At 28.9% G+C, this 25427-nt stretch overlaps 1 protein-coding gene across 1 annotated transcript; it reads right to left on the bottom strand.

Annotated features, from left to right (window-relative positions):
* Nucleotides 1-895: 895 nt before the first annotated feature.
* On the bottom strand, nucleotides 896-22195 carry LOC145847325 (uncharacterized). Its single transcript, XM_082953571.1, has 35 exons — nucleotides 22009-22195; nucleotides 21204-21337; nucleotides 20370-20520; nucleotides 19573-19674; nucleotides 18892-19096; nucleotides 18266-18445; nucleotides 17860-17957; nucleotides 17521-17635; nucleotides 15906-16831; nucleotides 15549-15741; nucleotides 15181-15311; nucleotides 14177-14233; nucleotides 13903-14022; nucleotides 13589-13708; nucleotides 13027-13170; nucleotides 12565-12696; nucleotides 11806-12054; nucleotides 11647-11709; nucleotides 11269-11430; nucleotides 10818-11012; nucleotides 10548-10691; nucleotides 10246-10392; nucleotides 9531-9737; nucleotides 9001-9237; nucleotides 8522-8612; nucleotides 4005-4096; nucleotides 3772-3911; nucleotides 3407-3562; nucleotides 3056-3200; nucleotides 2674-2868; nucleotides 2341-2507; nucleotides 2108-2186; nucleotides 1763-1899; nucleotides 1451-1501; nucleotides 896-1194 (listed from the first exon to the last, which is right to left on the bottom strand). The coding sequence occupies exons 1-35, from the start codon at nucleotides 22120-22122 to the stop codon at nucleotides 1044-1046; spliced, it is 5730 nt and encodes a 1909-aa protein (XP_082809697.1). The 5' UTR covers nucleotides 22123-22195; the 3' UTR covers nucleotides 896-1043.
* Between the last annotated feature and the right edge of the window lie 3232 nt (nucleotides 22196-25427).

Below are 25427 nucleotides of genomic sequence, written 5' to 3' on the forward strand. Positions count from 1 at the left end.
TATTTAACATGTTAGCCTGGCCGCTGAGTTTTGAGATTTCTTTCAAAGTAATTGATTCATTTACTAATCTTGATGATTATTTCTAATCAATACTCTGGTAATTATTGGTGTACAAAAGAGCAATTTAGCATCATTTAAAATAACTTAAAAATATATAATCCGTAATCATAACAGATTTAACTAATCAAATATTTTTTTATTTTTAGAGTTACGAAGTATACTAACCCATTAGTTTTATATGTTGGTAACAATTACTAATACTTCATAATATCACAATAATAGTTGCTTTTTAGAATACTTAAAAGTTTTTACATTGGTTTAACGCAATTATATTTGGTAGTTTTGATTTAACATCCATAAATAAGACAGATTGATAATATAAGGTTAAATTATCTTGTTACATCTGGATTTTTTAACAATTGAATTTATATTGTAATTACTAAAATTGTAATTATAAAAAGTATTTAATTCAGGTTGTGATACATGTAATTAAAAAAACAAAATATTCCAGGACTTAACAGGAGTCCAGATAAGGTGGTCGCACTGAATTAATGTAATACTCGAATTAAAAAGTAGGAGTCGTAGACATATACAGTTGAACTGTTTTCGAATGACTTAACATTCTAGTATCTTAAGAAAAACTTTTTTTGAACACTTTCTTAGTTTAAGTGACGTTATAAGTGGCATAATGATCAACAAAGCGAACCAGAAGTAAACATTAATCATTATTTTTCTTATGATATTTTTTTAATATATTCAAGTATATAAAACCTAAAAAATCTTTTTTAATAACTTGTTGAATAATAAACATATAACATTAAAAACACTAAGTATACCTGACCAAGTTCAATGACCACTTAATTTTATTCAATGCATATTTATAGAAACGACGATCAACAGAATATTGTCTATTTTACGAAAAAAAAACAGCATACAATATTATACCGAAAACCTTCATTATAACTCATCGAACAGCATCCTCAATTTAACTAAAATCAAAACGAAATAAACTTAAGACAGTTTTTAAAAGTGATTAAAAATCTTCACATGTAAGGTGGTCTTCCATTGTTGAAATTAAATTGGTTGTATTGCTGGTAGGCAGTGGCGTTAGGCGGGGGTCGGTTGAACCTCCCTTGTTGGTTGATGTATTGCATTCCGTGCTGCTGCGTTGACGGGTTCACGTACCTCTGAGTTCTGTAAAAAAAAATTGTGAACATATATGTCATATAGGTCATTAATTAAGCATTTTTAAGTTTTAAATAATTACTTTTTGTTTAATTTCAATCTAGACTCATTTAACAACATTTAAAAAATGAAGGTGCTTATGACTTCTTAGTTAATTTTTTTCAAAAGTACAATAAATTTGTAAGAACGAATTTACTTGTTAGGTTTATGGAAATCATAACCAAATTTTTATTTTTTTTTAACAAACAGCAGATTTCGAACTTACCGTTGTTTCTGCATCCACGTTTCTGCCTCTTTAATTTTATCTTTGATATAACTGGAAAAAAATATTTGTTGTTAATCACAAAGTATTACTAAAAACTTGATTCAAAATAAAAACTAAATTAGGAAATTTATTTAAATGTTATTTTATGAACATTTTATAAATAATAAATACGAATTAAAACTCTTAACACTAAGAATATCAGAAGACAGTTAAAACTGCTGCCTTATATTGTTATAATATTAACTTAAAAACTCTATTAGGTATTATTCTTTTTTTCACCAATATGAAACATACAAAAAAAACAAAACTTACTTTCTGGTTTTGTGAAGCGACTGTTGCCGCATGGTCTTCTGAACGAGGTACTCGTGAGTGATGTTCTTGCACTCCTCATGCTCGATATCTGGATTGTGGTGGAAGACAGCCGCGTACACAGACGTGTAGTCCATCAGCTGAAAAAACATTCAAGTTAGCATGAAGTTATTTCAATTATGTATCAGCTGTTAATTTGTTATAAATTCGTTTTAAAACAAATGTTAAAACTTAAGAGGTATCTTTAAAAGATGATTCATAACAATTGGTAAAAAAAACATGTTTTTTAACCACATTAAAATCGTTACTTTTTCGACCTACCGACCCCTGGTTTACGTAGTAACTTACCTCTAGCCCTGACAGGGTCTTTTCTATCTTTTCTACTTCGTTGCTCCCGTACCCGATCAGTCCTTTAAGATCCTCGTTTCTGTTCATATTTATGCTTGAGTTAAGATAACATATACTTAAGCAAACTCTAACTGATCTATCTTGACAACAACTTACAATTAATATTTGAAAATTTAAATAAATTTTTGAATATGAATTTTTATCTTAATCCACGTATATTTTAATAAACTGACGAGAGTTTGGCAACTATGCTGGTGCTGTCAACTTGAGGAATGGCTTCAGCTTTGTATTCTTCCCACGCTTTAGTCTGTTCTTCCTTCGACAGATCTTCGTGCACCTTGTGCTCCAGCAGCGTGTTCTCCTCCAAGTAAGACGACACGTATCCCCTGAACTTCTCCTCCTGCAAACCAAAATTGTTGTGAGAAACTTTAACAACTTTTTACAATTGAAACACAGTAAAACGGTCTCTTTAAAAGTTAATAATCACAATTACAGCCAAGGTTTAAAGGGATTGATTTTATTAGAACTTTTTTAGTTTTCAAACGAGTAGCAACAGCGATAAATACCTTCAAAAGATCTCTGAAAACGCTGTCGTGAACTTTTTCGTCTTCAGCGCTCAGCTCTTCGGAAACCTTCTCCCTTCCGTTGATGTTGTAGGTGTGGGGGTTGAACTCGTACAACTTCTTCAGGTCCTTGGAGTTGAAGTGCCGGTTCACCTGCTTGTCCTCCACCACTCTCTGCGCTATTCCCTGCTTGCTTATCTGCGTGGAACAGTTTGCACTGATGATATCAACAGCTTTTTTTTATTTCAAAACTTTAATTTAACCGAACTTTTATTTCAAACCAACTTCATTACCAGATAGAGTTAAGACTATTTTCAGCATAATTTTTATTGTAAACTAACGTGACTAGTGGTAAATAAAACACTTTACTTTATATTTATATTACCTGTCTCTCATACACTATGTTTTCCATGGTTCCCTTTGCAACTAGTCGGTAGATAACGCAGTGCTTTTTCTGCCCTATCCGGTAGATTCTAAATATGGCTTGTTTGTCATGTGCCGGGTTCCAACAAGTATCAAGCATAATTGCCCTGTAATAAATAACTAGTATAGCCATGAATTGATTTATTAACCTTTCTTGGTGTTAAGTTAAATAAACCACTAGTTTTATAAACAAGAAATGTTTTTTTTTTCATTTATACACCTACTTTCAACAAACAATTGACTATAATGTTAAAAATTCTCTATCAAAGTTTAAATAAGTGTATACTCCATCACTAATCTAAATTTTTTTAACCTGTTGGCTCCGTATAAGTTAATGCCGATGCCGCCTGCTTTGGTGGAAACCAACATAATTTTTATACGATCTCCTTTGTTAAACCTGTTGACGTAATGACTCCTGTTATTTAGCGGAGTCGATCCGTCTAATCTGTAGTAGTTGATCCCGTGACTCCTGTGTTACAAATTAATATGTATGGACTAACTCATAATTTTTTTACATCTTTCACAATCTATATGCTTTAAATAAGTTAAAATCAAGCAGTTTATATTACGTTTATTATAATAAAAAGTGCTAATTTTAGATTTGAATTACTGTAGGACTGTTGGTTAAGTTATTTCAAATTTACAAGTTGACTATATATTATTTTCTGATTAACAAACCATTTTGGTTTTCCGTTTGATTTCAAGACCTTTTTGAAAACTTTTTCGACGAGGTCCAGAATAACTCTTGATTGTGAAAATATCACTATTTTCTCATTATTTTGCTGGCATTTTTCGAGAATACTGAGCATTATCATCATCTGGCAAAACAACTTTGCTTAATATTTGAAAAATTTGAGATAAAGTTGTTGTTTTATATACTTAAATTTAAATTACTTTTATAACAAACTCACCTTAGCACTGTTCGCATGATCAGTCCACAGATTTTCGTTGTCAGGCTTCAATTCTTGATACCAACTTTTAGAGAATTTTGAATTCTCTTTTTCTACAAAAATTTAGTTTTAACATTTAAATTTATAAAAAATCGTTATATACTAGATCATATAAAACAGTGGTCGGCACGGTGTACACTGGTGCACACTAGTGTACATGAATTTTTTTTTAGGATGCACGAGACTTTTGGGGTGCATGAAACTTATTTTGGGGTACATAAATTTTTTTCGCGCAGAAACTAAAATTAAGTTTTTTTTTTAAATCTTTCTAAATTTAAGACATATTCAAACTTGATATCTAATTGACCATTTTGTTGTTAATAAAACGACCATTTTTGTACTATCCTAGTTCTATTCTGTTACAATTCTTCCACCCATAACGATCCAAGAAAAACTGAAGTGAGCAAATCTCATAGTTTCTTCAAAACAAAATAAAATGGTTATTATTCTATTAATGTTTAATTTTATTAACTCTTATTGTTTAAAAGCGTTTTGCTACATTTAAAATCACTATATTAATCAGCTTATACAACTGATATTTGAAATAAAAATTAGTTTGGCCATAAAAAATCAACTATGTTTTACTTAAAATAAAATTGAAGTATAGAAAGTGTCAATAATATCAGGGCTGTCACATGCTTAGCTCTCTAATAATAACGAAGTCTAGTTTTAAATCATGATAAACCTAGACCAACTGAGGCTAGTTTTAATATATTTACAAAAACTCAGCATGACTGAGACTTGTTATAAATTACTTGAAAATATTGGGTTTATTTTGATACCTTTTGACAACCTTCAACTGTTGCTTAACTTGAAATTTGACATTCAATTTGTAATTAATTATTATTACTTAAAACATTTAAGATCTATAAATGTCTAAGTAACATTGTAATTAAAAATAGTTTTTTGCTTATATATACCACTCTTTAAGGCTAGCTTGTGTACTAAGTCTAGTCTTTAGTCACTCAGGCTTATTTTCTGACTCAAAGAGTGGATAACATGTAACAGTGTCAAACTTACTTGTTAAATTTTGAATACAAAACTCTGGTTGACCAAAATTGAATTTGAGTCTCTTGAAGAATTTTTGCTAGTATGGTAACTTTTCTCAAATTTCAGGCTAGTTTTTAAGACTTCTTTTTTTATGACATAAATGAGTTTTTAAATATTTTTTTACAAATATTTTTCTTTTTTTTTTTTGAGCATTTAATTTTTGGTATTCTAATTTAAAAATAATAGATAAATAATTAAACTTTAACTTAGTTACTAAAAAAGAGTTTTTGCTTTATTTTACTGAGTATTGTTGGCCTTGATAATATTAAGTTTTACAGGGTTGCCTAAAACCTTGGAAGCTTGGAAAAACCTGGAGTTTGACAATTTAGGCTAAAAAACCTGAAATTAGAGAAATGTAAATAAAAAAACCTGGAATAACCTGGAGTTTTGAACAAAAATTACTAAAAAAGCTGGAATGTTAAACAATTTTTACATGTTAAATAGAAAAATTTTGTTAGACACAAATAGTATACCATATAGATAAAACTTTTGTTATCATCAAACGTTTTTTCACCATCGAAAACTTTTCATCATCATTTTTTCATTATCAAAAAAAAATAATTGAAGTAGCTTTTTAATGTCTTAATACTATTCAACTCAGTTTTTACCTTCCTAGCTTAAAAATAAAAATCTACCCAAAAATGTGTACTTTTAAAAACCTTAAGCTAATTTTGAAAACCTGGAGAAAATTTGCTAAATACATTTGGCAGCCCTGTTAATAGCACTTGTTTTTTTAAATAAGTTTTTTTCAACCACAAACATGGCAATGTTTTAAGTATAAGTTATTATATCTTTTAAAATTAAGTTTGTTTCTAAATATTTTTTACTTTTTTACAGTTAGACTTTGTAAAAGCTAAAAGTACTAGGAGAACTGAGGTCAACTTTGTTTAATTTAGAATTTTTAGAAACAATCAGTCTGACTGAGGCTAGTGTTAATTTTCTTTGTACCTTAGGATTTATCTAATATATTTGTTAAATATATAACCTTTTTTTAACTTTAAATGTTTTATTCTCCTTTGTTTAAAGCAAGTTATTTTGTTTTTGTCTTAGGTATTAGGTACCAAGCATCATTGACAGTATTTTGTAAGTAATTATTGTTAATGGAAAAATATATTTTTTAACAAAAAATTTCAAGTTTTATGTGTAACATATTAAGAAAGTTTAATTGAAAAAGTTAGAATTTTAACTTACTTAAGTATTGTTTCAAAACAATTTTTTCTGATAGTTCTATTATTTATACAATTTTAAATGATCTTGAAATTTACTTGAATGGTCCATAAAATAAATTAGGGAGAAATATGTTTGAAGAATAAATACAGTGTTATTACATATTTTGTCTAGTTTGAACTTTATTGAAAAGCTCTAGCTTTGCGGCTAGATTGGTAATTTTAATCTGAAGTTTAAGCTACTTTTATGACTTTTTTTTTTCTTAGCCAACATAATTTTACTTTAAATGTCAAGTAGTTTAATTTTTTTAAATGTTTTTCTATCTGTAGATATTTTGTTAGTCATATCATTTTTTATCTAATTTTAAAGTATAAAACTCATGATGATTCAAAAGAATTTTTTGCTTTACACTACTAAATATTAGTAATCTTACCCTTTTTAATGGTAAGTTTTAGTATTCTTCAGGTTTGACATTAAATAATTAGATTTATTTTTAAAGTTAGGTACACTCAGACTCATTTTATATTTTTTGAGATTTCTTTTAACAAGACTAGTAAGGATTTTAAAGATATCCAGGTTAGTTGAGAATTTTTTTGTTAACTTCTGTATCTTAAACATAAGTGAAAATACATGGAGGTACATGCTTAATGTTTTAATAATAGCAGGGTTGCCACTTTAACTGGAAACCTGGAAAAATGCATCGATGAGTTGATGCGTGGAGCCTTAAAAAAAGATATTACAACTCGATTTTATGAAATTGCTTGACAAGTTTAACCACAAACCCTGTAGCAGTTGCAATAAACAGCTCATTATGGTAAGATAGTTTCAGAATAATAGGTCTCTTGGGACTTTAGTCGCTTATATTAAACAAAAAAATTTAATAGTCAATGTCTGTTATATTAATGCTTAATATTATGTTAAAATTTTACAAAAATGATTTATATATTTTCAAGTGCTTTTTAAGTGCTTACTAACTCTTGAGATTAATCTAATTTTTAAAATTTTGGTTTATTAATTTACATTAATTTACTTGTTGTTATTTTTAATCATTAACATTTTATTTAGTTTTAAAAAAATCATTTGTTTTTATTAGATACAGTTTTGTTTTGCTTTTTTTTTGAACATTGTAGTTTCTTTTTAATGTTATAGTTCATTTTTATTCTTTCTTAAATAAGTTAATAGTAGAATTCAAATTCTTAAACATATATTTTAAAACTTAAAATATATATAATTTTTGTTTTTATAACTTTTAAGACATAAAAGCTTAAATAATTGATAAATTTTCAATTTAAAAACATTTCAGATCAAAACTTTACTATTTAATGTAGAGTTCAATGTATATTTTATGTGTGTATAATCTAGATACTATTATAATATTTTTTTCTGGTAATTTTTATTTATAAAAAATTATTTAATGTTTTAAAGTTTAATAATGTCATTTTTCATAGAGTTTTTTGTTTTAGAGTTAAAAGTTTAACTGTTAAGTTTTATTTTTCAGCTCATTATAATTTTGATTAAAGTTGGGTATGCAACTCTATGATCGAGAAGTCTTTTTGAGTATCCAGGTCCCTCGACCAAAAAAATTTTTAAGCAATTTTCTTAAATAAACCTCATTAAAACCCAAATTATTGTTTAGCATTAACTTTATAACCTAAAATTTAGGCTTGATCAGTATCCTGTTTGCAACAAGACCCACACATACCGTTCCAGATCAACAAACCGATTTAGCTGTGATAATTTTTTATATCTTTTTTTTCCGTTATTTTTTGTGGTAATTTTTTTTAGTTATTTGTTCGTGGCATTACCTTTGTTAAACACAGATAGTAATCGCTTAATAAAATATCATTAAGTTAACTTTTTAAATATTTAAATTTAGCATTCAATAAAAAGTACCAAGACTACTGATTGTTAATTAGTAGTGGCAATGTATTTAATTAATCTAGATAGTATTTTAGACCTGGGTGATATAAGTAAAATATTGATGTAAAAATTAGATCACCGATATTAAAAGTTTATTAAAATGGATAGGGTAAACTGGTTAAATTAAAGTTAGCGTGTAAAATTAACTGGGTGCTACCGAAATATTTGTATATAAACGATTAAAAGTGTTTACATATTCTTAAACACTAGCGGCGCTAAAAAACGCAAATTGGGGTGCACAGAATTTTAATTTTGTGATTTAGGGTTCACGGATTCGAAATATCGTGCCGACCACTGATATAAAACATAAAAAGTATTTGTCTCATGTCTAAATAACTTACCAGTGCACTTTTCAGCAGTTTCAACTAAATCTCTTTTTTCAAAGCAGCCAGCATAAGAACCACCTTTGGATATTATATAATCTCTCAATTGCTGAAAAATTAATCATTTTAAATTAAAACTATTGATTGTCCAATTTTTAATCTGAGTAATTAATCATTTAATTTTTGTTTATAAAAAAATTATAACACTTCAAGTTTTCAAAACATTTAACATTGAATAAGTTTTTTCAAGAGTTTAGTTATACAGAAAAACGAGCTTAATTGATTACAGCTAAGACAGTTTATGACCGTAGTTTAATACCTGCTGACTCAAGTAATAACCTAATATATCTAATTGTATTATAAAAAAAAATTCAATAAAGATTGATGATGTCAAAAAAAGTTAATACCATCTTTTTGCTTTAAAAAATCAAATAAAAACTGAATTAAATATACAACTCCATTCGATCTACACAAATCCACATTGCTTTTCAACAAACCTTCAAAGTCATGCACTCAAAATCCTCCCTTTTCTTTCTATCTTTCTTCTCATCAGTGTCTTCTTCCTCGTCGGAAGTCGCCTCCTTGCTGTCTTGTTGCTGCCTCTCGTGCCTGATCTGCAGCGCCATGGGGTGGGCGCACAACCACGTGAGATTGTTGAAGTCGTTGAACAGCATCCTGTCTTCGCTGCCCTTCCCCACGTAGAAAGCAGAAAGGTAGTGATTGTACATCCTGCACTGTTGCGTGGGAGTGTTCGTTGGTTAAATTTTATAAATATTATGTATTTTGACAACGAAATAATAACGGGCAATTAAGTTTTTTAATGATTTTGGCTTAGCTCCTTGGTAAACTTTTTTAACAACTTTTTTTAAACACTAGTAACATTCAAAAAAACTTCATTGAGCCTATCAAAAAAACTATGAATTAGTGGCTTCTATTTCAGAAGCAGCTAAACTTAATCTGAACGAGGCAGCAGAATAGAAAAACGATTTGACTTTTTAACCCAACAAGATTTCATTCAACCACCAACCTGCACCTCGCTGAGCCGGCAGAATATGACGTACTCGTGCTTGGGCGGCAGGTGCTCCTTCAGCACGTCGATGTCCTTTCGCTGCACCACCCCGGACAGCATCTCGTGCAGCACGTGGCTCCTCCTCTTCATCAGCTTCACGTCGCGCTCGCTCGAGTCCTTGTGCTGCCCGTTCATTATCGGGTTCGCGAACATGTTCATGAACTCCTGTGGGAGAAAGTTGAATGTCAGGCTTTTGAATGCAAGGTTATCAAGGTTCAGTCGTTCAACCACACATTTAACAAAATGTTCAACGATGATTTGTATTACGTTAGTTTAGTTTGTTCAGCAGTTGTAACAATATTGGCTCAATGAAAAATTTTCCAGAGCTTAGTTAAATGTTGTATTAAGATGCTAATATTATTTTTCATGCATAGAAACTTCAAATTAGTTCATCTGTCTTGTTTGCTTGTAGCTCGTAGGTATAATATTGTACATTTATATATTTTTTTTACCATAAAAACAAAACATATAGCAAAACTATGTAGGAAACTTCACTTAAAACTAGAAAAAATGTATCAAGATTTCTCTAATTCTAAAATACAAAGCTATCGTAGAAAACTTTAATTTTTATCAAAAAACATACAATGCAGTGTTCATTTAAATCAACATAAAATATGTTGTCATGCTATAATTTGATATGATGAAGTACATCTATAAAAAATATAAAGTTTACTTTTTTAGTTCCAAGCAAGTTAGGAGCTATGAAGTCGACCATTTGGTAATATTCCATCAAGTTGTTTTGCATGGGAGTACCGGTTAGAACGATCCTGCTCTTTGTTCGAATTTTGCTTATCACATTTGCCAGCGCGGACTTATCACTCTGTATAATTAATTTAAAAGTGTGTGCCTTGCAATTAACTAAACATATACATGTAATTCAATAACACATCCATAACGTCATCTTACCAACAAAATTAGCAATAACAGTATTATTCTAGTCAAAATAATTTAAGTTATCAAACGTCAAAATCCTACCTTCAAAATGTGTCCCTCGTCGGCCACCACGATGTCGGCACCCGGATGCAGCAACTTGCTGAAAGTGACGCCCGACCTGGACGTGCAGCAAGTTCTGAACATGGCGTAACCCATCACCATCACCCCTCCCGTGTTGTGCCACTCCTGTGTTGAGATTACATACTTTCAAAACTGACATCGAGTGTGGTTATTTTACTACAGTTGATGTAACAATGCTTTGGTTTATAAGTTTTGTAATTGTGTTGACATTAAAAAGCAGCTAGGACTCACCTTAAACTTCTTGTTCCTCTGGGAAACGTTGCTGAATTCTTGGGCGTTGTAAAACATAAACTGCTCCTTGCAACCTTTGGTCCACTTGTTCAGCTCGGCAATCCAGTTGAGCACCGTTCCGCTGGGGCACAACACCAACGCAGTTTCAATCGGAAGGTGATTTGTTGTGAGAACCGTGTGCAAGAAGCAGATCGTCTGTGTTTGAAAATGTTTGCTCAATTTTAATATTATTAATGTGCTTTACTACTCCTTTTATCTTCAAATGCATAAGAGGTGGATAGTTATGAAGCTAAAATATACTTTGCGTATCAGTTTATTACTATAAATGTATTTTTGTTTTCATTAAGAAATCTGCAAAGCTCAACTACAAATACAATTCTAGTTGTACTCAGGTATTTTAATTTTCAATTTTTTTTAATGAACTTTATTGCTTTAATATTTTAAATTTTACCTGTAAAGTTTTGCCGAGACCCATGCAATGCGCTAATACGCAACCTTGATGTTTTGATTTGGGATTATTATAGTATTTGATTGATTCAATCACCGAATTCCACAAGAATTCAATTCCGTCGAACTGGTGAATCTTCAGTTTCTTTACAAAGTTCTGGTCAAGCTGTTTTAGAAAAAAGGGAATAATAGATAAATACAATAGTTATAACATTAAAGTTATTATATTGAAGCTACTAATTCTAATATACAAGGAGTATAAGTTAAAGTATTTAAATCATAATAACAGTTATTTCAAATTTACTACACAAACTAATAAACGGACTGGTTAAGAAACTACTTATAAGCTTCATTTTATCTAACTGCACATAAAAACACTTACCTTAATCAGAGGATCTTTTGAATAAACCGCATCTACAACTACTCCTTCTTCGTTAATAACCATCTGCAAAAAAACACTCCATTATGCCTAGAACTTTTAATCTAATAGAAACACTGACAACCACTCAAGTATTAACATTATCAAAAACAACTCTCATACCGATTTGTTCTTTTTACCGTTGATCCTTTTCCTCCTTTCCAGCTCGGCCTTCCCCGCTTGCCTGGTGGCGGCTTGCAGTTTGTCTTCGGACAGGATGCCCCGAATTTTCTTTCTTCTGCTCTCGATGGCCCTCGCGTCCAGCTCTTCGCGGCTTCCCTCGTCCGCATCGCTGCCGTTCGACGAATCGTTTGAGGAGGAGCCGCTGGTCGAGTCTGCTACTGTTTTCTGCCTTCTTCTGGTGCGCAATTTCTAAAACGATATAATAAATTTTGCGTCATCGGTGTAATGCTTCAACTTCAACTTTTTTTCAAGTTGTATTTATTTATATGAATTCATCTTTTTAATATGTAGATATATGCTTTAATTTTTCGTTTATAGATTCATTTCGTTGGCTATGTAAATTAATCTTATTTGGTTATGTATGTTATTAGTTTTAATTTTTTTGAGCTGTAATTAATTTGCTTCTTTCACCAGATATCAAGACCTTTATCTATGACTCTTCTGGAGCGTTGAAATGAAAGAAGTTTATAACTAATTTTTAATTTCGAATGTCGATGTTTTACTTTTTGGATGTTCGTTCATAGTTGCTTATAATTGTTTTTAAAGATGAGATTTTTTTTTAGTTTGTAAGTTAGTTAGTTTCAAACTTTGTTTAGTTTGTTATTCTCAACTTATTTTTTTTGGTTAGTAGAATCTGTCTTGTTGTTAAAAAACAACATTTAACATTCACATGAAAAACGCAAAAAAAAAAAAACATACGCGAGGTACGAAGTCGTCATCGCTGTTCTGACTCTTGAAATAATCATCTATGAATTTTTTCTTCTTCGGCCTCGTGATCACTTTAGGCTCCGAGTCTGAGGATTCGGAGCTCATGTCTACGTCATTTTGTTCCTTTTAAATTGTTTTGTTTTTTACAATTCAGGCGATGTTTATTGCTTGGTTTTTTTTTTGTTTAAGTAATATAACACTCTTTTGTTAGACTTTTGGTTAATAAAATTTTTCAAGCATTGAAATTTATTTTTAGAGTTCAACAGTTTTTTGTGATTAATGTAAATTTTATTGAATTATCTTTCATTTTTATCAGTTATTTTTAAAATATTTTACGCCTAACATAATACTAGGCGTGAATTTAAAACATTTATCAAGCGTTTTGATTTTCTTTCTCTTAATTGGTTTATTTTGTATTTAAAGTAAAGTTAACGATTTAGTTTTTCAAACTACTTCATCGTCACTTGAAAGCAAAATTGGACCATCTTCAGCGTCTGAATCAAGGTGGTTTCTATTTGTTTTCGCTGGTCTTTTGATCTCATCCTCATCATCGGTGTCACTAATGAGCTCTACTCCTTCAATATTCAAGTTGTTTTCCTGAAAATTTACACGTATTTCTATTTTCATGGTAAAGCATAATAAACTGTTTGTAGGTTGACGACAGCAGCTTTTTCGGTCTCGACTGACCCCGAAGAGTTTCAATAAATACAAAACCCGGGTCTCAGTCTACCGAAAGATTGTGGTCTGATGAACGGAGTGGTGTGATCAAACTTTGAGCTTGTCTCAAGGCGTATGTAAGTCTACGCTTTGACTCTGCTAGACTTTCGCCGATGTTTTCTTTGGGCATTTGTACTTGGAAATTACTTGTATTTGTTTATTAAAGTTCTGATAAAAGCTTTAAGTAATCAGTTATTTTTTAAGTTGATTGTGTTACTTGTTATCTCTAACAACAGTAGTAAAATATCTAAAGATTGTTAACTAATTCTATGTTTTGAACTACATTTTAAACTTATACCTTCGCAACTTTGTTCAAATATTCAGGAGATTTAATGTCATCAAGAGTAATTTTAGGACATAGTAGGTTGCTTGGTATTTCAACATCCTCCACGTCTGACACTTCAGGTAAACTTTCAATCTGTAAGCAATAAAATTTTTCTAATATTTATGAAGATTTTTTCGAAGTTTTATTGTTTTTTTTTTTAACTCATGTATTGTTATTAATAAATTATTCTTAAATTATTAATATATAACTTTGATTTTTCAATATAATTTTTATAACAATATTAGTAAAATTTATAATCTTAAGTAATCTTTCAGCTAAAAACGTACGTCTTCTGAAGGAAACAGCTGGCTCTCACTCACTGAGTTAGTTTCATCGTCTATCGAGTGAACTTCATCTTCAGTTTTTAAACTTTCACTATGTTTCCTTTTTTTCTTGTCAGGACCGGACTGTCAAGATATTGTTGATTTAAAAAAAACAGTAGTTGCTTAAAATTCAACCGGTTGTTTCATAATACACAGCATAGAAAACCTTTATAATTAAAAGATATTTTCGTCTGGTTTAGACAATAAAACAGCTATATATAAGAATTAAAGTTTTAACCTCTTCCTTGCTCGCGGTCCTTCGCTTTCTCTTCTTATCATCTTTATCAAGATCCATCTTAATTGGTTAAAATAGGCTTGTTTAAATATTTAACCAAAATAATAGTGCAGTTGCTTTATAAGGAATAATTAAATATTATATTAGTTAAACTAAACTAACCCAAACATATTTACGTAAATAACTAAATTTTACATACTTCAGTATTTTTCATGCTCCAATAATTTTAACTTTTTATACATCATTGTTTTTATTAACTAGTAATTTTTAAACTGCCTGTAGAACTTGTTAGAGGTACTTAGACATGTGATTATAAACAGAAAAAATCAATTTGCAATTGACGTGAAACTTTTTAAGTCCGTAAAAGTAAATAATTATTATCTAAATAGCGAGCTTTTTCTTAGAGAAATAAAAGTTAAATAAAATATCAACTAAAAATGAAAGCCATTTCCCATTGTAAAAAGAAGCTGCCACTATTGGATGCAAAAAAGCCAGCCTGGGTTACATCAAACTAGCCTGAGTCGTTCTGAGTTGGCTAGATATTAAACAAAGTTTTAGCAAAAACAAAAAAAAGTTTTAAATTAAGCTTGAATACTTAAAAAACATTGTAATAACAAAAGTCTTAATTCCTACAAAAAAATTGTAACTTTTAGGATTTTTTTTTTATTTAATAAAACAGGCCTGATATTTAAAAAGTATTTGAATTTAACTAGAGCTTTGCAAACCATTTAAAACAAGCTTGAGTTTTTTAAATAACCTGAACAAATATCATACCAGCCAAAGTTTTCCTAAATGTTTTAACTAGCCTGAGCGTGTGGCAATTTTTGACAAAAACTCCACCTACTTTTAATTTTGATGTTTTAATTTTATTTAATTTTGTTTTTAATATGAGTCAAACTAGCAAACAGTTTATTTTTATTTAAAACTTTAATTTATTAAAAAAAAATCTTAAGAGCTTAGTAAGGAAATGTTTGTTAATTTAATAACAAACTATTCAACCAAATAACCTTGAGCAGTTTTTGTACATCCTTATCTAAATTGATTGTAGTTGCTTTACTGTCTGTTGTGTTACCATTGAGATTCTCAGCAGCAGAAATATTATTAAACTCAGGTTCTTTTTTCTTCTTTTTATTATTTTCTGATTTTTTAATTCACAGTTTAACTCGAAATTTTAAAACATAAAAATGTAAATATCCGATATATGTTTTTATTTTCATTTTAAGCTTTGCTTTCAACTTTTGATGCTTGAAAATTTTACAATAAACTAATTGTTAAATTAATGTTCTCAGTATAAGTCAACATTAAAAAATCTGAAGTTTATTTCTTATTAACTTAATCTTTTTAGTCATTATACAGATTATAGAACATTACAAACCTTCGTTTTCGTTATCTTCAGAATCATCTACTTCGAAATCAGAAGAATCATTTTCATTCAGAATCTGATTAACCTGATCCAATACTTCCTGCTGGGCTCTGTCTGCATCATGCACATCATCGCACACATCCATTTTTTCTAGCTCCTCCTCCGAGTCAACCTCGATCACTTCGCCACCGTCTTCAATATCTTCCTGTTTATTTAAAAGATTCATAGCCACAAAGTTAAAAACTTACTTTGATACTGTTATGTACAGTAAATTTGAAGTGTAATTTTTGTAACCAATCATAAGTTTATAACAAAATCGTGTATTTAGGTCAGTGTGTAAAACTTAATTTAGTTACATTAAAAACGTACTAAGTCTGATATATCTTCGACATCAGTTTCATTCTTTTTGGTCTCATGAACCTTATTTGAAACGTCAATTGAACTTCCTGTTTCCATCTTTTCTTCATCGCTGGATTCTCCACAAGCTGTGTTCGTGTTTCGGCTTGGCCTTACCAAATTACCTACGAAGGTTCTCATTTTCTGAAAATGATCTTCGGAATCATTTTCTGACTTTGAGCTGTCTGAAACCCTCCTTTTGTTTTTTCTTTTTCCTCTTCGGGGATTTTTAGACGGAGTCTCGTCTTGCTGCTCACTTCCCACATTTTCCATTTTGTCGAAGAATTTATTCATGATAAACGAGTCATTATCAGAATCACACACATTTTTTCTAGACTTCTCCAGTCTGTCGTTTGTTTCTTCGGTGTAGGACGCGTCGTCATACGCACCTTCCTCGCTTGTCGCCGGAAAGCTGACGTCATCGTTAACTATGCAGTTCCCCTCACCTGAAACCACATCAGGGCCCGATTCGCCAGAAACCACATCAGGGCCCGATTCGCCAGAAACCACATCAGGGCCCGATTCGCCAGAAACCACATCAGGGCCCGATTCGCCAGAAACCACATCAGGGCCTGTTTCGCCAGAAACCACATCAGGGCCTGATTCGCCAGAAACCACATCAGGGCCTGATACATCTAAAACTACATCCGAGTTCAATGGAAGCTTTTCTCGTTTCTCGCTCGTTTCAACGTTCGGTTCTGATGCGAGTGGAGGTGGTTTGCTGCTCATGGCAGGTTCCACGATCACGCAGTCGTCCTCGTCGTCGCTTTCTATTCTGTGCACGTTGACAGTTGGCACTTTGGCAGTAACTTCTTCCTTGGTGGCAGTCACTTCTTCTTCGGTGTTTTTGTTGCTGGCTGGGGACGCCGTTGATGAAGAGCTTGCAATGTTTTCTTCAACTTATGAAAAAAATTAAACTTTAGTTGTATTCTATTTTGCTCAGCGTTTGTTTAGAACTGCTAATTTATATTACGTACTTTTTACTTTAAAGGTTGCAATCAAAGTTCTCAACTTAAATAAAAGGAGAATGATTAATGATTAATTTTTAATTTTATTACAATACATGTTTCACTCGTTTGAAAACGAGATCTTCAGTTGTTTTAAAATTTTATTTAAACAGAATTGATATTAAGCTAACCAAATAAAATTACGATTGTTTGAAAAAATTTAAGGCTAATAAGATCAGCTTAAGCAGTAGATGGCCTGGTCATGCGTCTTGTGATTACACATTAAACTTATTAAGCTAACTTTTACTTGATTGAAACAAAACAAGCTTTTTAAATTTTTAACCTTTTTTTTGTTATTTACTAATTATATTTATTATTTCAACTTGGTTTAAGAGTAACAATTAACTTCTCAACTTTAATCCAGTAAGGTAAGTAGAAAATTATTAGTTTACGAATTCATTCAAAAACGAATGTTTCAATGATTTAATTGCTGGATTAATGTGATTCTAATTTACATATAAAGTTTTGTTCAAACATAAAAATATTAATTGAGTGAAACACTGTTTTATGAAAGAACTCTTGAACAATGTTCAATAAAATAGCTTTAACTAAATTTATCAACAGATGAAAATTAAAAATACCTCTAGTACTTCTGGTTTCTCTAAATCTTGTTTGAAGAATTGGCGATTCTTTGCTTATTTCAGTTTCGAAATTGCTTACTATGGTAGCAGCATTTCTTGACAAGTGCGGTTTTAGCTTTAAAATGTTTAAAAAGTTGTCAAATACTTAAACTTCAACGTTTAAAAAAGCTACAGTCAATTTAAAGAACTATTACAGCGTTAAGTAAATTTATATTCATTGCAATTAACGTTCAGTAAATGTTGTACTTTTTTATTTGAAACAATCTATACTACACTTTTTTTTGTTGAAATATTTTCTTAAGCTTTTTTTTTAATACTTTTAACTGTTTCTAAACTTACAAGTTTCAAGTAGTTCGTTACTTGAGCCAAATAATTTTTCAATTGCTCATCTGATACTTTTGTAATATCCAGTTCAGGTATTGTAAAACCCTCAATAACTAAAAAATGATTAAGGTAATAAAAAGTAAAATAAACATATTTAAGGCTAACTGTATCTAAATGTTTTATAACTACGCTAGATCTATTATTTTACATTATATGTTTACTTATGATATACTTTTTCGTTTTAAGATTAAATTTTTAAACAACATCGAACAGCAATTATTTTTTATTTAAACTCAGGTTTTAATTATAAAAAGCTGCAGACCACTGACCTAAACTAATTGACTCTGAAAACTACAATATACTAAATAAATTATTGCAGTAACTATTTATATAAGGAGTAAAAATTGTAAGTGGTTTTCACTTTTATTTGTCGGAATTTCTTTTTCATGATCTTCAACTGGTTCTTCAACTGTTTCTTCAACTGGCTCTTCGACTGTTTCTTTACATTCTTCAAATTTCTCTTTAAGTTCTTCAACTATTTCTTCTAGCTTCTCCGCAACTTTTTCTTGAGCTTGTTCATTAGCACTGGTCACTTGTTTACCTATCATTAATTAAAATACAAAATTTGAAAACAAATCAACTAATTGAAGCTTAAAAAACTTGCGTACTTTCAACATTTAATTTCACAATTTGTTTGATTAACCCAGATTAAGTGCTAATTTTTATGAGGTATCCTAATAATAATGAAATTATAGGTAAAACAGATCATCGTATAGTTTTTTTTTTTTTTTAATATAGTTTTAAATTGAAGTTAATGGAACTAAGCTTTCAATTGTAATAAGTAATTATATAACAAAGTGCTTATTATAAAACTATGTTTATTAACTCAATTAACTTTATATATCTGTTATATGCAAACATTCAGTAATTAAAAATCTATCATTTAAATGAAATTAAATCAAAGAAATAAAGTCAATCAGGGCTAATACTTAATTTACAAATAAAGGACATATTTTTACCGATTTTAAAAACAACTTTTTAAACTACTTTTGTTTTTGAAATTTTTTATAACTGAATGTAGGTTGTTGGCTTTTTCAGCTCTTTTGGTCGCTGTCTGACTCGTGGTTTCGCTTTTCGAAGAATCATTAACTTTCGAAGTCGCTAGTTGGGTTTTCAGAAAACTTCCCGACGTTTGTTTTCCTTTCAATTTTTTTCGTACTATTTGTTCTTCCTTCTTGTTAAACGATACATTCTAGACATATTTTTTTCATTTCATCATCAAAAACTAATTTTTACGTATTGTTTCTTTTGCATAGGTATAAACTAAAGCCAAGTATTTTAAATAGTTCTTTTTAATCTGTCTTAGACTAAACTTGTTTTTCGTTCTAAGGTTTATTATAAACAGATTTTTTTCTTTATTCAGTACTTTTTTAATACTAATTAAATTTTTGTTAACAACACACGTTTAGGTTCAGAAAACTTCATCTGACAAATACATGATTAGCATACATAACAGATTTATCTAATTTAAAAGAAAAAATATCATTTTAATGAATATTTACCGAGCATACTTTTGTGATTTTTTTAATTTTTACGCAAGTTAAAAATTTAAGACAAACTAAAAAATTAACTGAAGTAGAAGTTTTAGTTTATTATAATAAATACTACAAGAAAGTTATTTAGAAAACTTATACTATTTAGTATATAATTATTATAATTATTAATTACCGTTTTGAAAGAGGCTTCAGAAGGCGCCCTGCTGGTTAATTTTGAGCTTGTGGCAGAGTTGCATGTGCTTGCTTGCTCAGATGAATAATTTGAGCTACGTGTCTAAAACATTTCAAGTTTTGTGAATATTAAAGTTACAAGCTTGTTAATGAAGTTTTATTAAGATTGTTATAATTTAACCATACATAATTTCAATTTTATTTCTTAGCTTTTTTTCTATGGTTCTCACATTTTTAATCTTCAAACATACTTTAATTTACAACTGATTTCCAACTTATCTTTTCTAGCATTGCAATTGAGTCAATATATAAGTTCAAAGCAAACAAAAAAGATGCGTTTAATTAATTTAAGATAAAAAATCTAACTAAATTACTTTTAAAAATAAAAAACTATATTTCATAAACTTCTATAAGTCATCACTAAGATTTATAATACTAAACTACTACTACATGCAAAGTTTAAAGTCATGCATTAACAAACAAAAAATTAGTAATATTAGTGTTGGAATTTCCTTTTAAATCTATACAACAAAGCAGGATTATTTTAAACAAATAAAATGCAAATTAGTATATTTCATGAAATAATTAAAAAATTCTTAAAAGATTTATTTTTATCTTTGTTAGTTTATGAAAAAAAAAGTATTGATCAATTTGTTAAAACAATGTAGAACGGCACAATTTTTATTGCAATCAACAAGCTTCGTCCTACACTATTCAACTAATGCAATAAAAATTTAGGATGAAGAAAGCAAGACTTACTGATCTAGTGTTTTTAACATATCTGTTATTGACATAAACCTTTTTGTGTTTATTATTTAGAAAGGCGTGTTTTAATTGCAAATCCTTTATGGAGTCTGGATTGCAGAAAACGCACTCAAGCTCCTCATCTTCGTCAGCATCAGCATATTTGCTGTTGTCTTCCGGTGATAAATTTTTCTCGTAGCATATACTGAAAAATTTGAAACTGATGTTGAAATAGTATGTACGACAGGGCAGAGTGAGAAATGTCTCTATACTGTCCGCAAGCTTACAGGAAATTGAGAGCAAAGCTGGTTTGCAAAAAAGACTCGCGGACCGGATTCGCTAAGTTTTAATTCAATTATAGCTAAATTGTTATTTTTAAATTGAGTTTCTTGTAGTTAAGTTATGAGTAAACAGAACAGCTATTAAAAGACTAATTGACTGAAATATTAATTCATTACAGCTTTTTTAATATGTAAACATCCTACTGAATTAGAGCTTAGTATTTTTTATATAAAACGAAACGTAATAGCTTCAGAAAAACAGCATTTACATAAAATATTTTATAACTACAAAAACTGTCAAACATAAAAACTAATTAAGCTTGTTTTACTATAATTCTTACACTCTATTTTGTTGTTCTTTTGAAGTTTCATATATTCTATATCAATCTAATTATATTTACTCAAAGTAACACTTGCTTTTAATTTAAAAACAATGTTTCGTAAGCTAATGAGAGTAAAATTATTTTTTACAATATTCCATATGGAACTTTGAAAAAAAATAAGACCTAATTCTTTGGCAAGTTTACAAAATTACGAGCTAATAAATTTGTTGAGAAATCTTAAGTCTTATTTCAAGCGTATGAGTCTGTGAAAAACATCAACTTACTTGCAAAATGTCCTTGAGCAGGATTTGTTTTTGCACGGAAACAGTGTTCCGCCGTCTCCGCACCAGTAACAAAATATTTGGTCTCCGTCTTCGTCCACATCAAAAGGTTCATCGCCATACCGTTTGTAGCAAGTCTGTAGTTGAATTTTATGTCTTAAAAAAAACTATACAGGTTTTATGAGTGAAGTAAAGATAATTTACCAAACTAAACTTATACAGAATAGATTAAAATTTCAATAAACACTAGCTGAAAATGACAAAAAAATATACTCTACACTGTTATAACAGTTTAAACCACATTAAAATATTTTTTCAGGTTCAATTTTACACTGAAACAGCCGAAAAATGCAATTTATACCTTTTGTTTTATAAGATGGTTATAATTAGTTTGTAAAACTAAACTAACTATAAACATCTGTTGTAGAGTAATATAACTGTTTAAGATACATAATTAAATCAAAAGACTGGTTATATAAGGTACTGGTTATATATAAATAGTATAAACAGTTACTACATTTGGTTTTTTTTTAAAAAACATTTATAATATATCTTAAAACTTTTAGAAAACAAGCTAAATACTTGTATGTGGTTTGTATAAAAATCAGTAAAAATTTATTGATGAGTACTTTCTTATCATATTCTTTTCTTCAATATCATGAGTTTTATTTGTTAGAAATGTTTTAATTTTTTTGTGAAAAAAAACAATTCTATATTGTTGAGTATATTTTAGAATAAGAAAAATTTAAGTATACACGGATATTCTATATTTTTCTTAAAAAATCCAGCAAATTAAAAAAATAAAAACCTTGCAGACAATGACCCGCAGATGGCGATGGAGTTCCCAGCTGGAACTCCTTTTCAATGCTATTTTTGTTTTACAAGGTCCACTTGTACATGGAATCTTTTCTTCTAAACTCATTGTTTTTTAATTATGTTTTAAATTATAGAAAGTTTTAAACTAAGCAATGTAGCTTTGAAAGTATGTACTTTAATTTAATCTGCAAAAAGATTTTGTTTAGCCCAAAAAAATGTAATGAGTAATTTTAAATTAGACACTACAAACTAACCAAGTCAGCCTTAAAAAAAGGTCAATAATTGTAAAAATGATTTAAACAATTTTTTAGAAAAATAAAAAGTTGACAACTGTGTTTTTTGCTATAAACTGAAAATGTGAAAAACAGTTATGGATAGTCAAAAATCAAAAACTTAAATAATTTGAATTTAAGGGCATAGGGGGGGGTAAACACCCTTTTTTGGTTTTTGATCTTATTTTATATAGTTTTTACTAAGCTACAAGATGCTTTTTACAGATTTAACAAATTCAAAATAATTTTTGAGATATAGCCGGTCAAAGTCGGAGGCAACAATAGGATCCTTATGGGAGGCGCAAACTAAAATGGCAAATAACTAGAAATTACTAAAAATCTATCTCCTCCTAGGTTTTTTGAGATAACTACCTCAAACTTTCAGGAAATGTTCCTTGATATATTTAGAAAATTCTGTCGGAAGGAATTTTGAAAAAAATAAAAAATAAAAATTTTATATAAAAAATAAACAAAAAAAACAGTTTTTTTTTTGTTTTTTTGTTATAAAATTTTTATTTTTTAATTTTTTCAAATTCTGTTCCGACAGAATTTTCTAAATACTGCAAGGAACATTTCCTGAAAGTTTGAAGTAGTTATCTCAAAAAATGTAGGAGAAGATAGATTTTTAGTGAAATAGTCTATTTTTGCCGTTTTAGTTTGCGCCTCCCATAAGGATCCTATTGTTGCCTCCGACTTTGACGGGCTATATCTCAAAAATTATTTTGAATTTTTTAAATCTGTAAAAAGCATCTTGTAGCTTAGTAAAAACTATATAAAATAAGATAAAAAACCAAAAAAGGGTGTTTACCCCCCCCTATGCCCTTAATGAAAATTTTATTTGCTTAAACTAATAATAGAAAATCACAGAAATTTTTGAAAAATTGTTATAAAAATAAACAATTATGCCCATAACAGCTTCAGGTAAAGTTAAATAAAAAATACCTTTACTGAAATATAAATTGAAACTAAAATAGAATAACTGATTAAAACATATAAAAAAAATCTACAAGGCTGTATTTTGAAAACTCGTTTAATGCATATAATTTTTTAAATAGTTTTTTGAATTTTATAATGCTAACTCAAATTAAAGTAACTTGTAAGGGTTTAAATTACGACTATAAAATGTGATGCTTATACGCTTACATTATTTTTAGCTAGTTTAGAAATTCATAACAACTTTTATTTTATTCTAAATACAAACTATCACAACTTTTGTCGTATATTTTAATTTTATGCTTAAATTTTTGGAACTATCTTCCTACTAAATTATAAGATTTTGCTTAAGATTAAAAAACCTTTATTTCAAGATCAGTAGACATTAGCTAGCGTACTATTTTTCTAAATGCACATCTTTTAGCTAATGATAACCTTATTAATACTTGACAAATAATTTTTTTTAAATTCTACAATTTTTTGTAATAGGAAAGTTGGAAACAAATTTAATTTTATTCCTTTTAAATATTTATCAACTTAACTTAAGAGTGGTCAATAATTTGTTGGATTTTTATCTAGCTTTTTAATCTTCTCCGAATGTTCTTGACTTTATTCCAATATTTTTAAAACACAAATTTTCTTGTCCAGATCTTAGTCTACCAAAAGCTAATGGTCTGATGTGGTATTACCAAACCTTTATGTAAACTTTGGTTTCAGGTGTATCAATAAAAGTTGTCAACTTTGGTTTAAGAAGATAAATACAAATATTATATTTCAAAAGTTTTTTTTAAAACGATTTTCCTGTATTTAACTTATAGGAGAGATCTTTAGTTATACTTAAATTGTTATTTAATTAGAACAATAAAATATATATTCTAGTGTAATTTCTATTTTAACTATAACTTAATTATAACTGAAAATATCTAATAATGTAAAACATTGTTTTTAAAGTATTTTCTTGAAATATAATACTTGTAGAAATATTTTAATTAGTTAAAAAAAAACAATTCTGTCCTGTAAAAATAGTATAAAAGTGAGAAGGTTTTATTACTTTTCTTGACCTATAACTACATAAGAAATTTATATCCAGAAATAAACTATTTTTCAAACAAATATCTATTCATAAGCAATTTTGAGACTTTAGTAAAAAGCCATTTTGAAACTTAGGTAAAATATCTTACTAGTAAGAGTTTCCTAAATAACCTCAAAACGTTTAATCTAGCCTGAGTTGACTTGAACAGGCTGAATTTTTGAAACCATTTTGAATGGCTGGAGTCTGTGACAACCCTGTTAAATACAATAGCACTTATATAACATAAAAGACCGTATAACATGTCAAGATATTTAAGATTAAAACAACTCAACGTTATTGGTTGTCATTGATTAAGCTTATTTCTGGGTTCTTGCGCAAACTTTTTTTCATTTAGCCTGACTAAGACCAATTTAGTCGAACATTTTTTCAAAGTAAGGAAAATCCCCTTTAGAAGTCATTTTAGGTATTGGGGGGTCTTGATTACTACTAATGTAGTCTTCGACTTCAAACAGCTTTATCTCAAAAATACTTTGAGCTTTAAAAATCTGCAAAAAGAAACTCATAGCTTCGTTACAACTCAATAGTATAAGACTAAATTGTAATAAATGTGATTGACCCCTGTCCCTTATGCCCTAAACATAACAAATTCAGTGATAAGTTTTAAAATAAGTGTTATATCTAATCTATAACTAGTATTAAAATTTAATATTTGTTACTAAACACATTTGTTCAATTTAATTAAGCACTAAGTAAAAACATTATAACCAGAAGATTTATATTAAAACAACGTGTGCATTGTTGTGTTTTATTAAAATTTTAAATAAAATGCTTACATGAGTATTGAAATTCAAACAAACAGCTAAGTTATTGAACTAAACTATAATGTTTAAACTATATTTTTTTAATTAATTTTCATAATTATGACGTATATAATCTATGCAAAACAAAATAATGAGTAGCTTCAAATTTCCACTACTGATTTTGAATTGCTTGAAAATCATGGAAATATTTTGCATATTTGCTGAGTCAGCAAAATATTTTAAAGTTTTTTTATCTATATTTATACCCTTATCCCTAACCCATCTTACCCAAATATAAAAAAAAATCAAAAAAAAATTAATAAAAAAATTGAAAATTATATGAAAAAGAAATTTGCTGACTCAGCAAATATGC

Source organism: Thalia democratica, chromosome 1, assembly GCF_965202585.1.
Source record: "Thalia democratica chromosome 1, ktThaDemo2.hap1.1, whole genome shotgun sequence".
Lineage (NCBI taxonomy): Eukaryota > Metazoa > Chordata > Thaliacea > Salpida > Salpidae > Thalia > Thalia democratica.

Excerpts from the sequence above, each read along its gene's own strand:
- LOC145847325 (XM_082953571.1), bottom strand. The coding sequence starts at position 22,122 with ATGAGTTTAGAAGAAAAGATTCCATGTACAAGTGGACCTTGTAAAACA. Across the intron at positions 4,097-8,521 it reads AACTGCTGAAAAGTGCACTG|AAAAAGAGAATTCAAAATTC; the intron begins GTAAGTTATTTA and ends AAATTTTTGTAG. Across the intron at positions 3,563-3,771 it reads TCAAACGGAAAACCAAAATG|GAGTCACGGGATCAACTACT; the intron begins GTTTGTTAATCA and ends TTTGTAACACAG.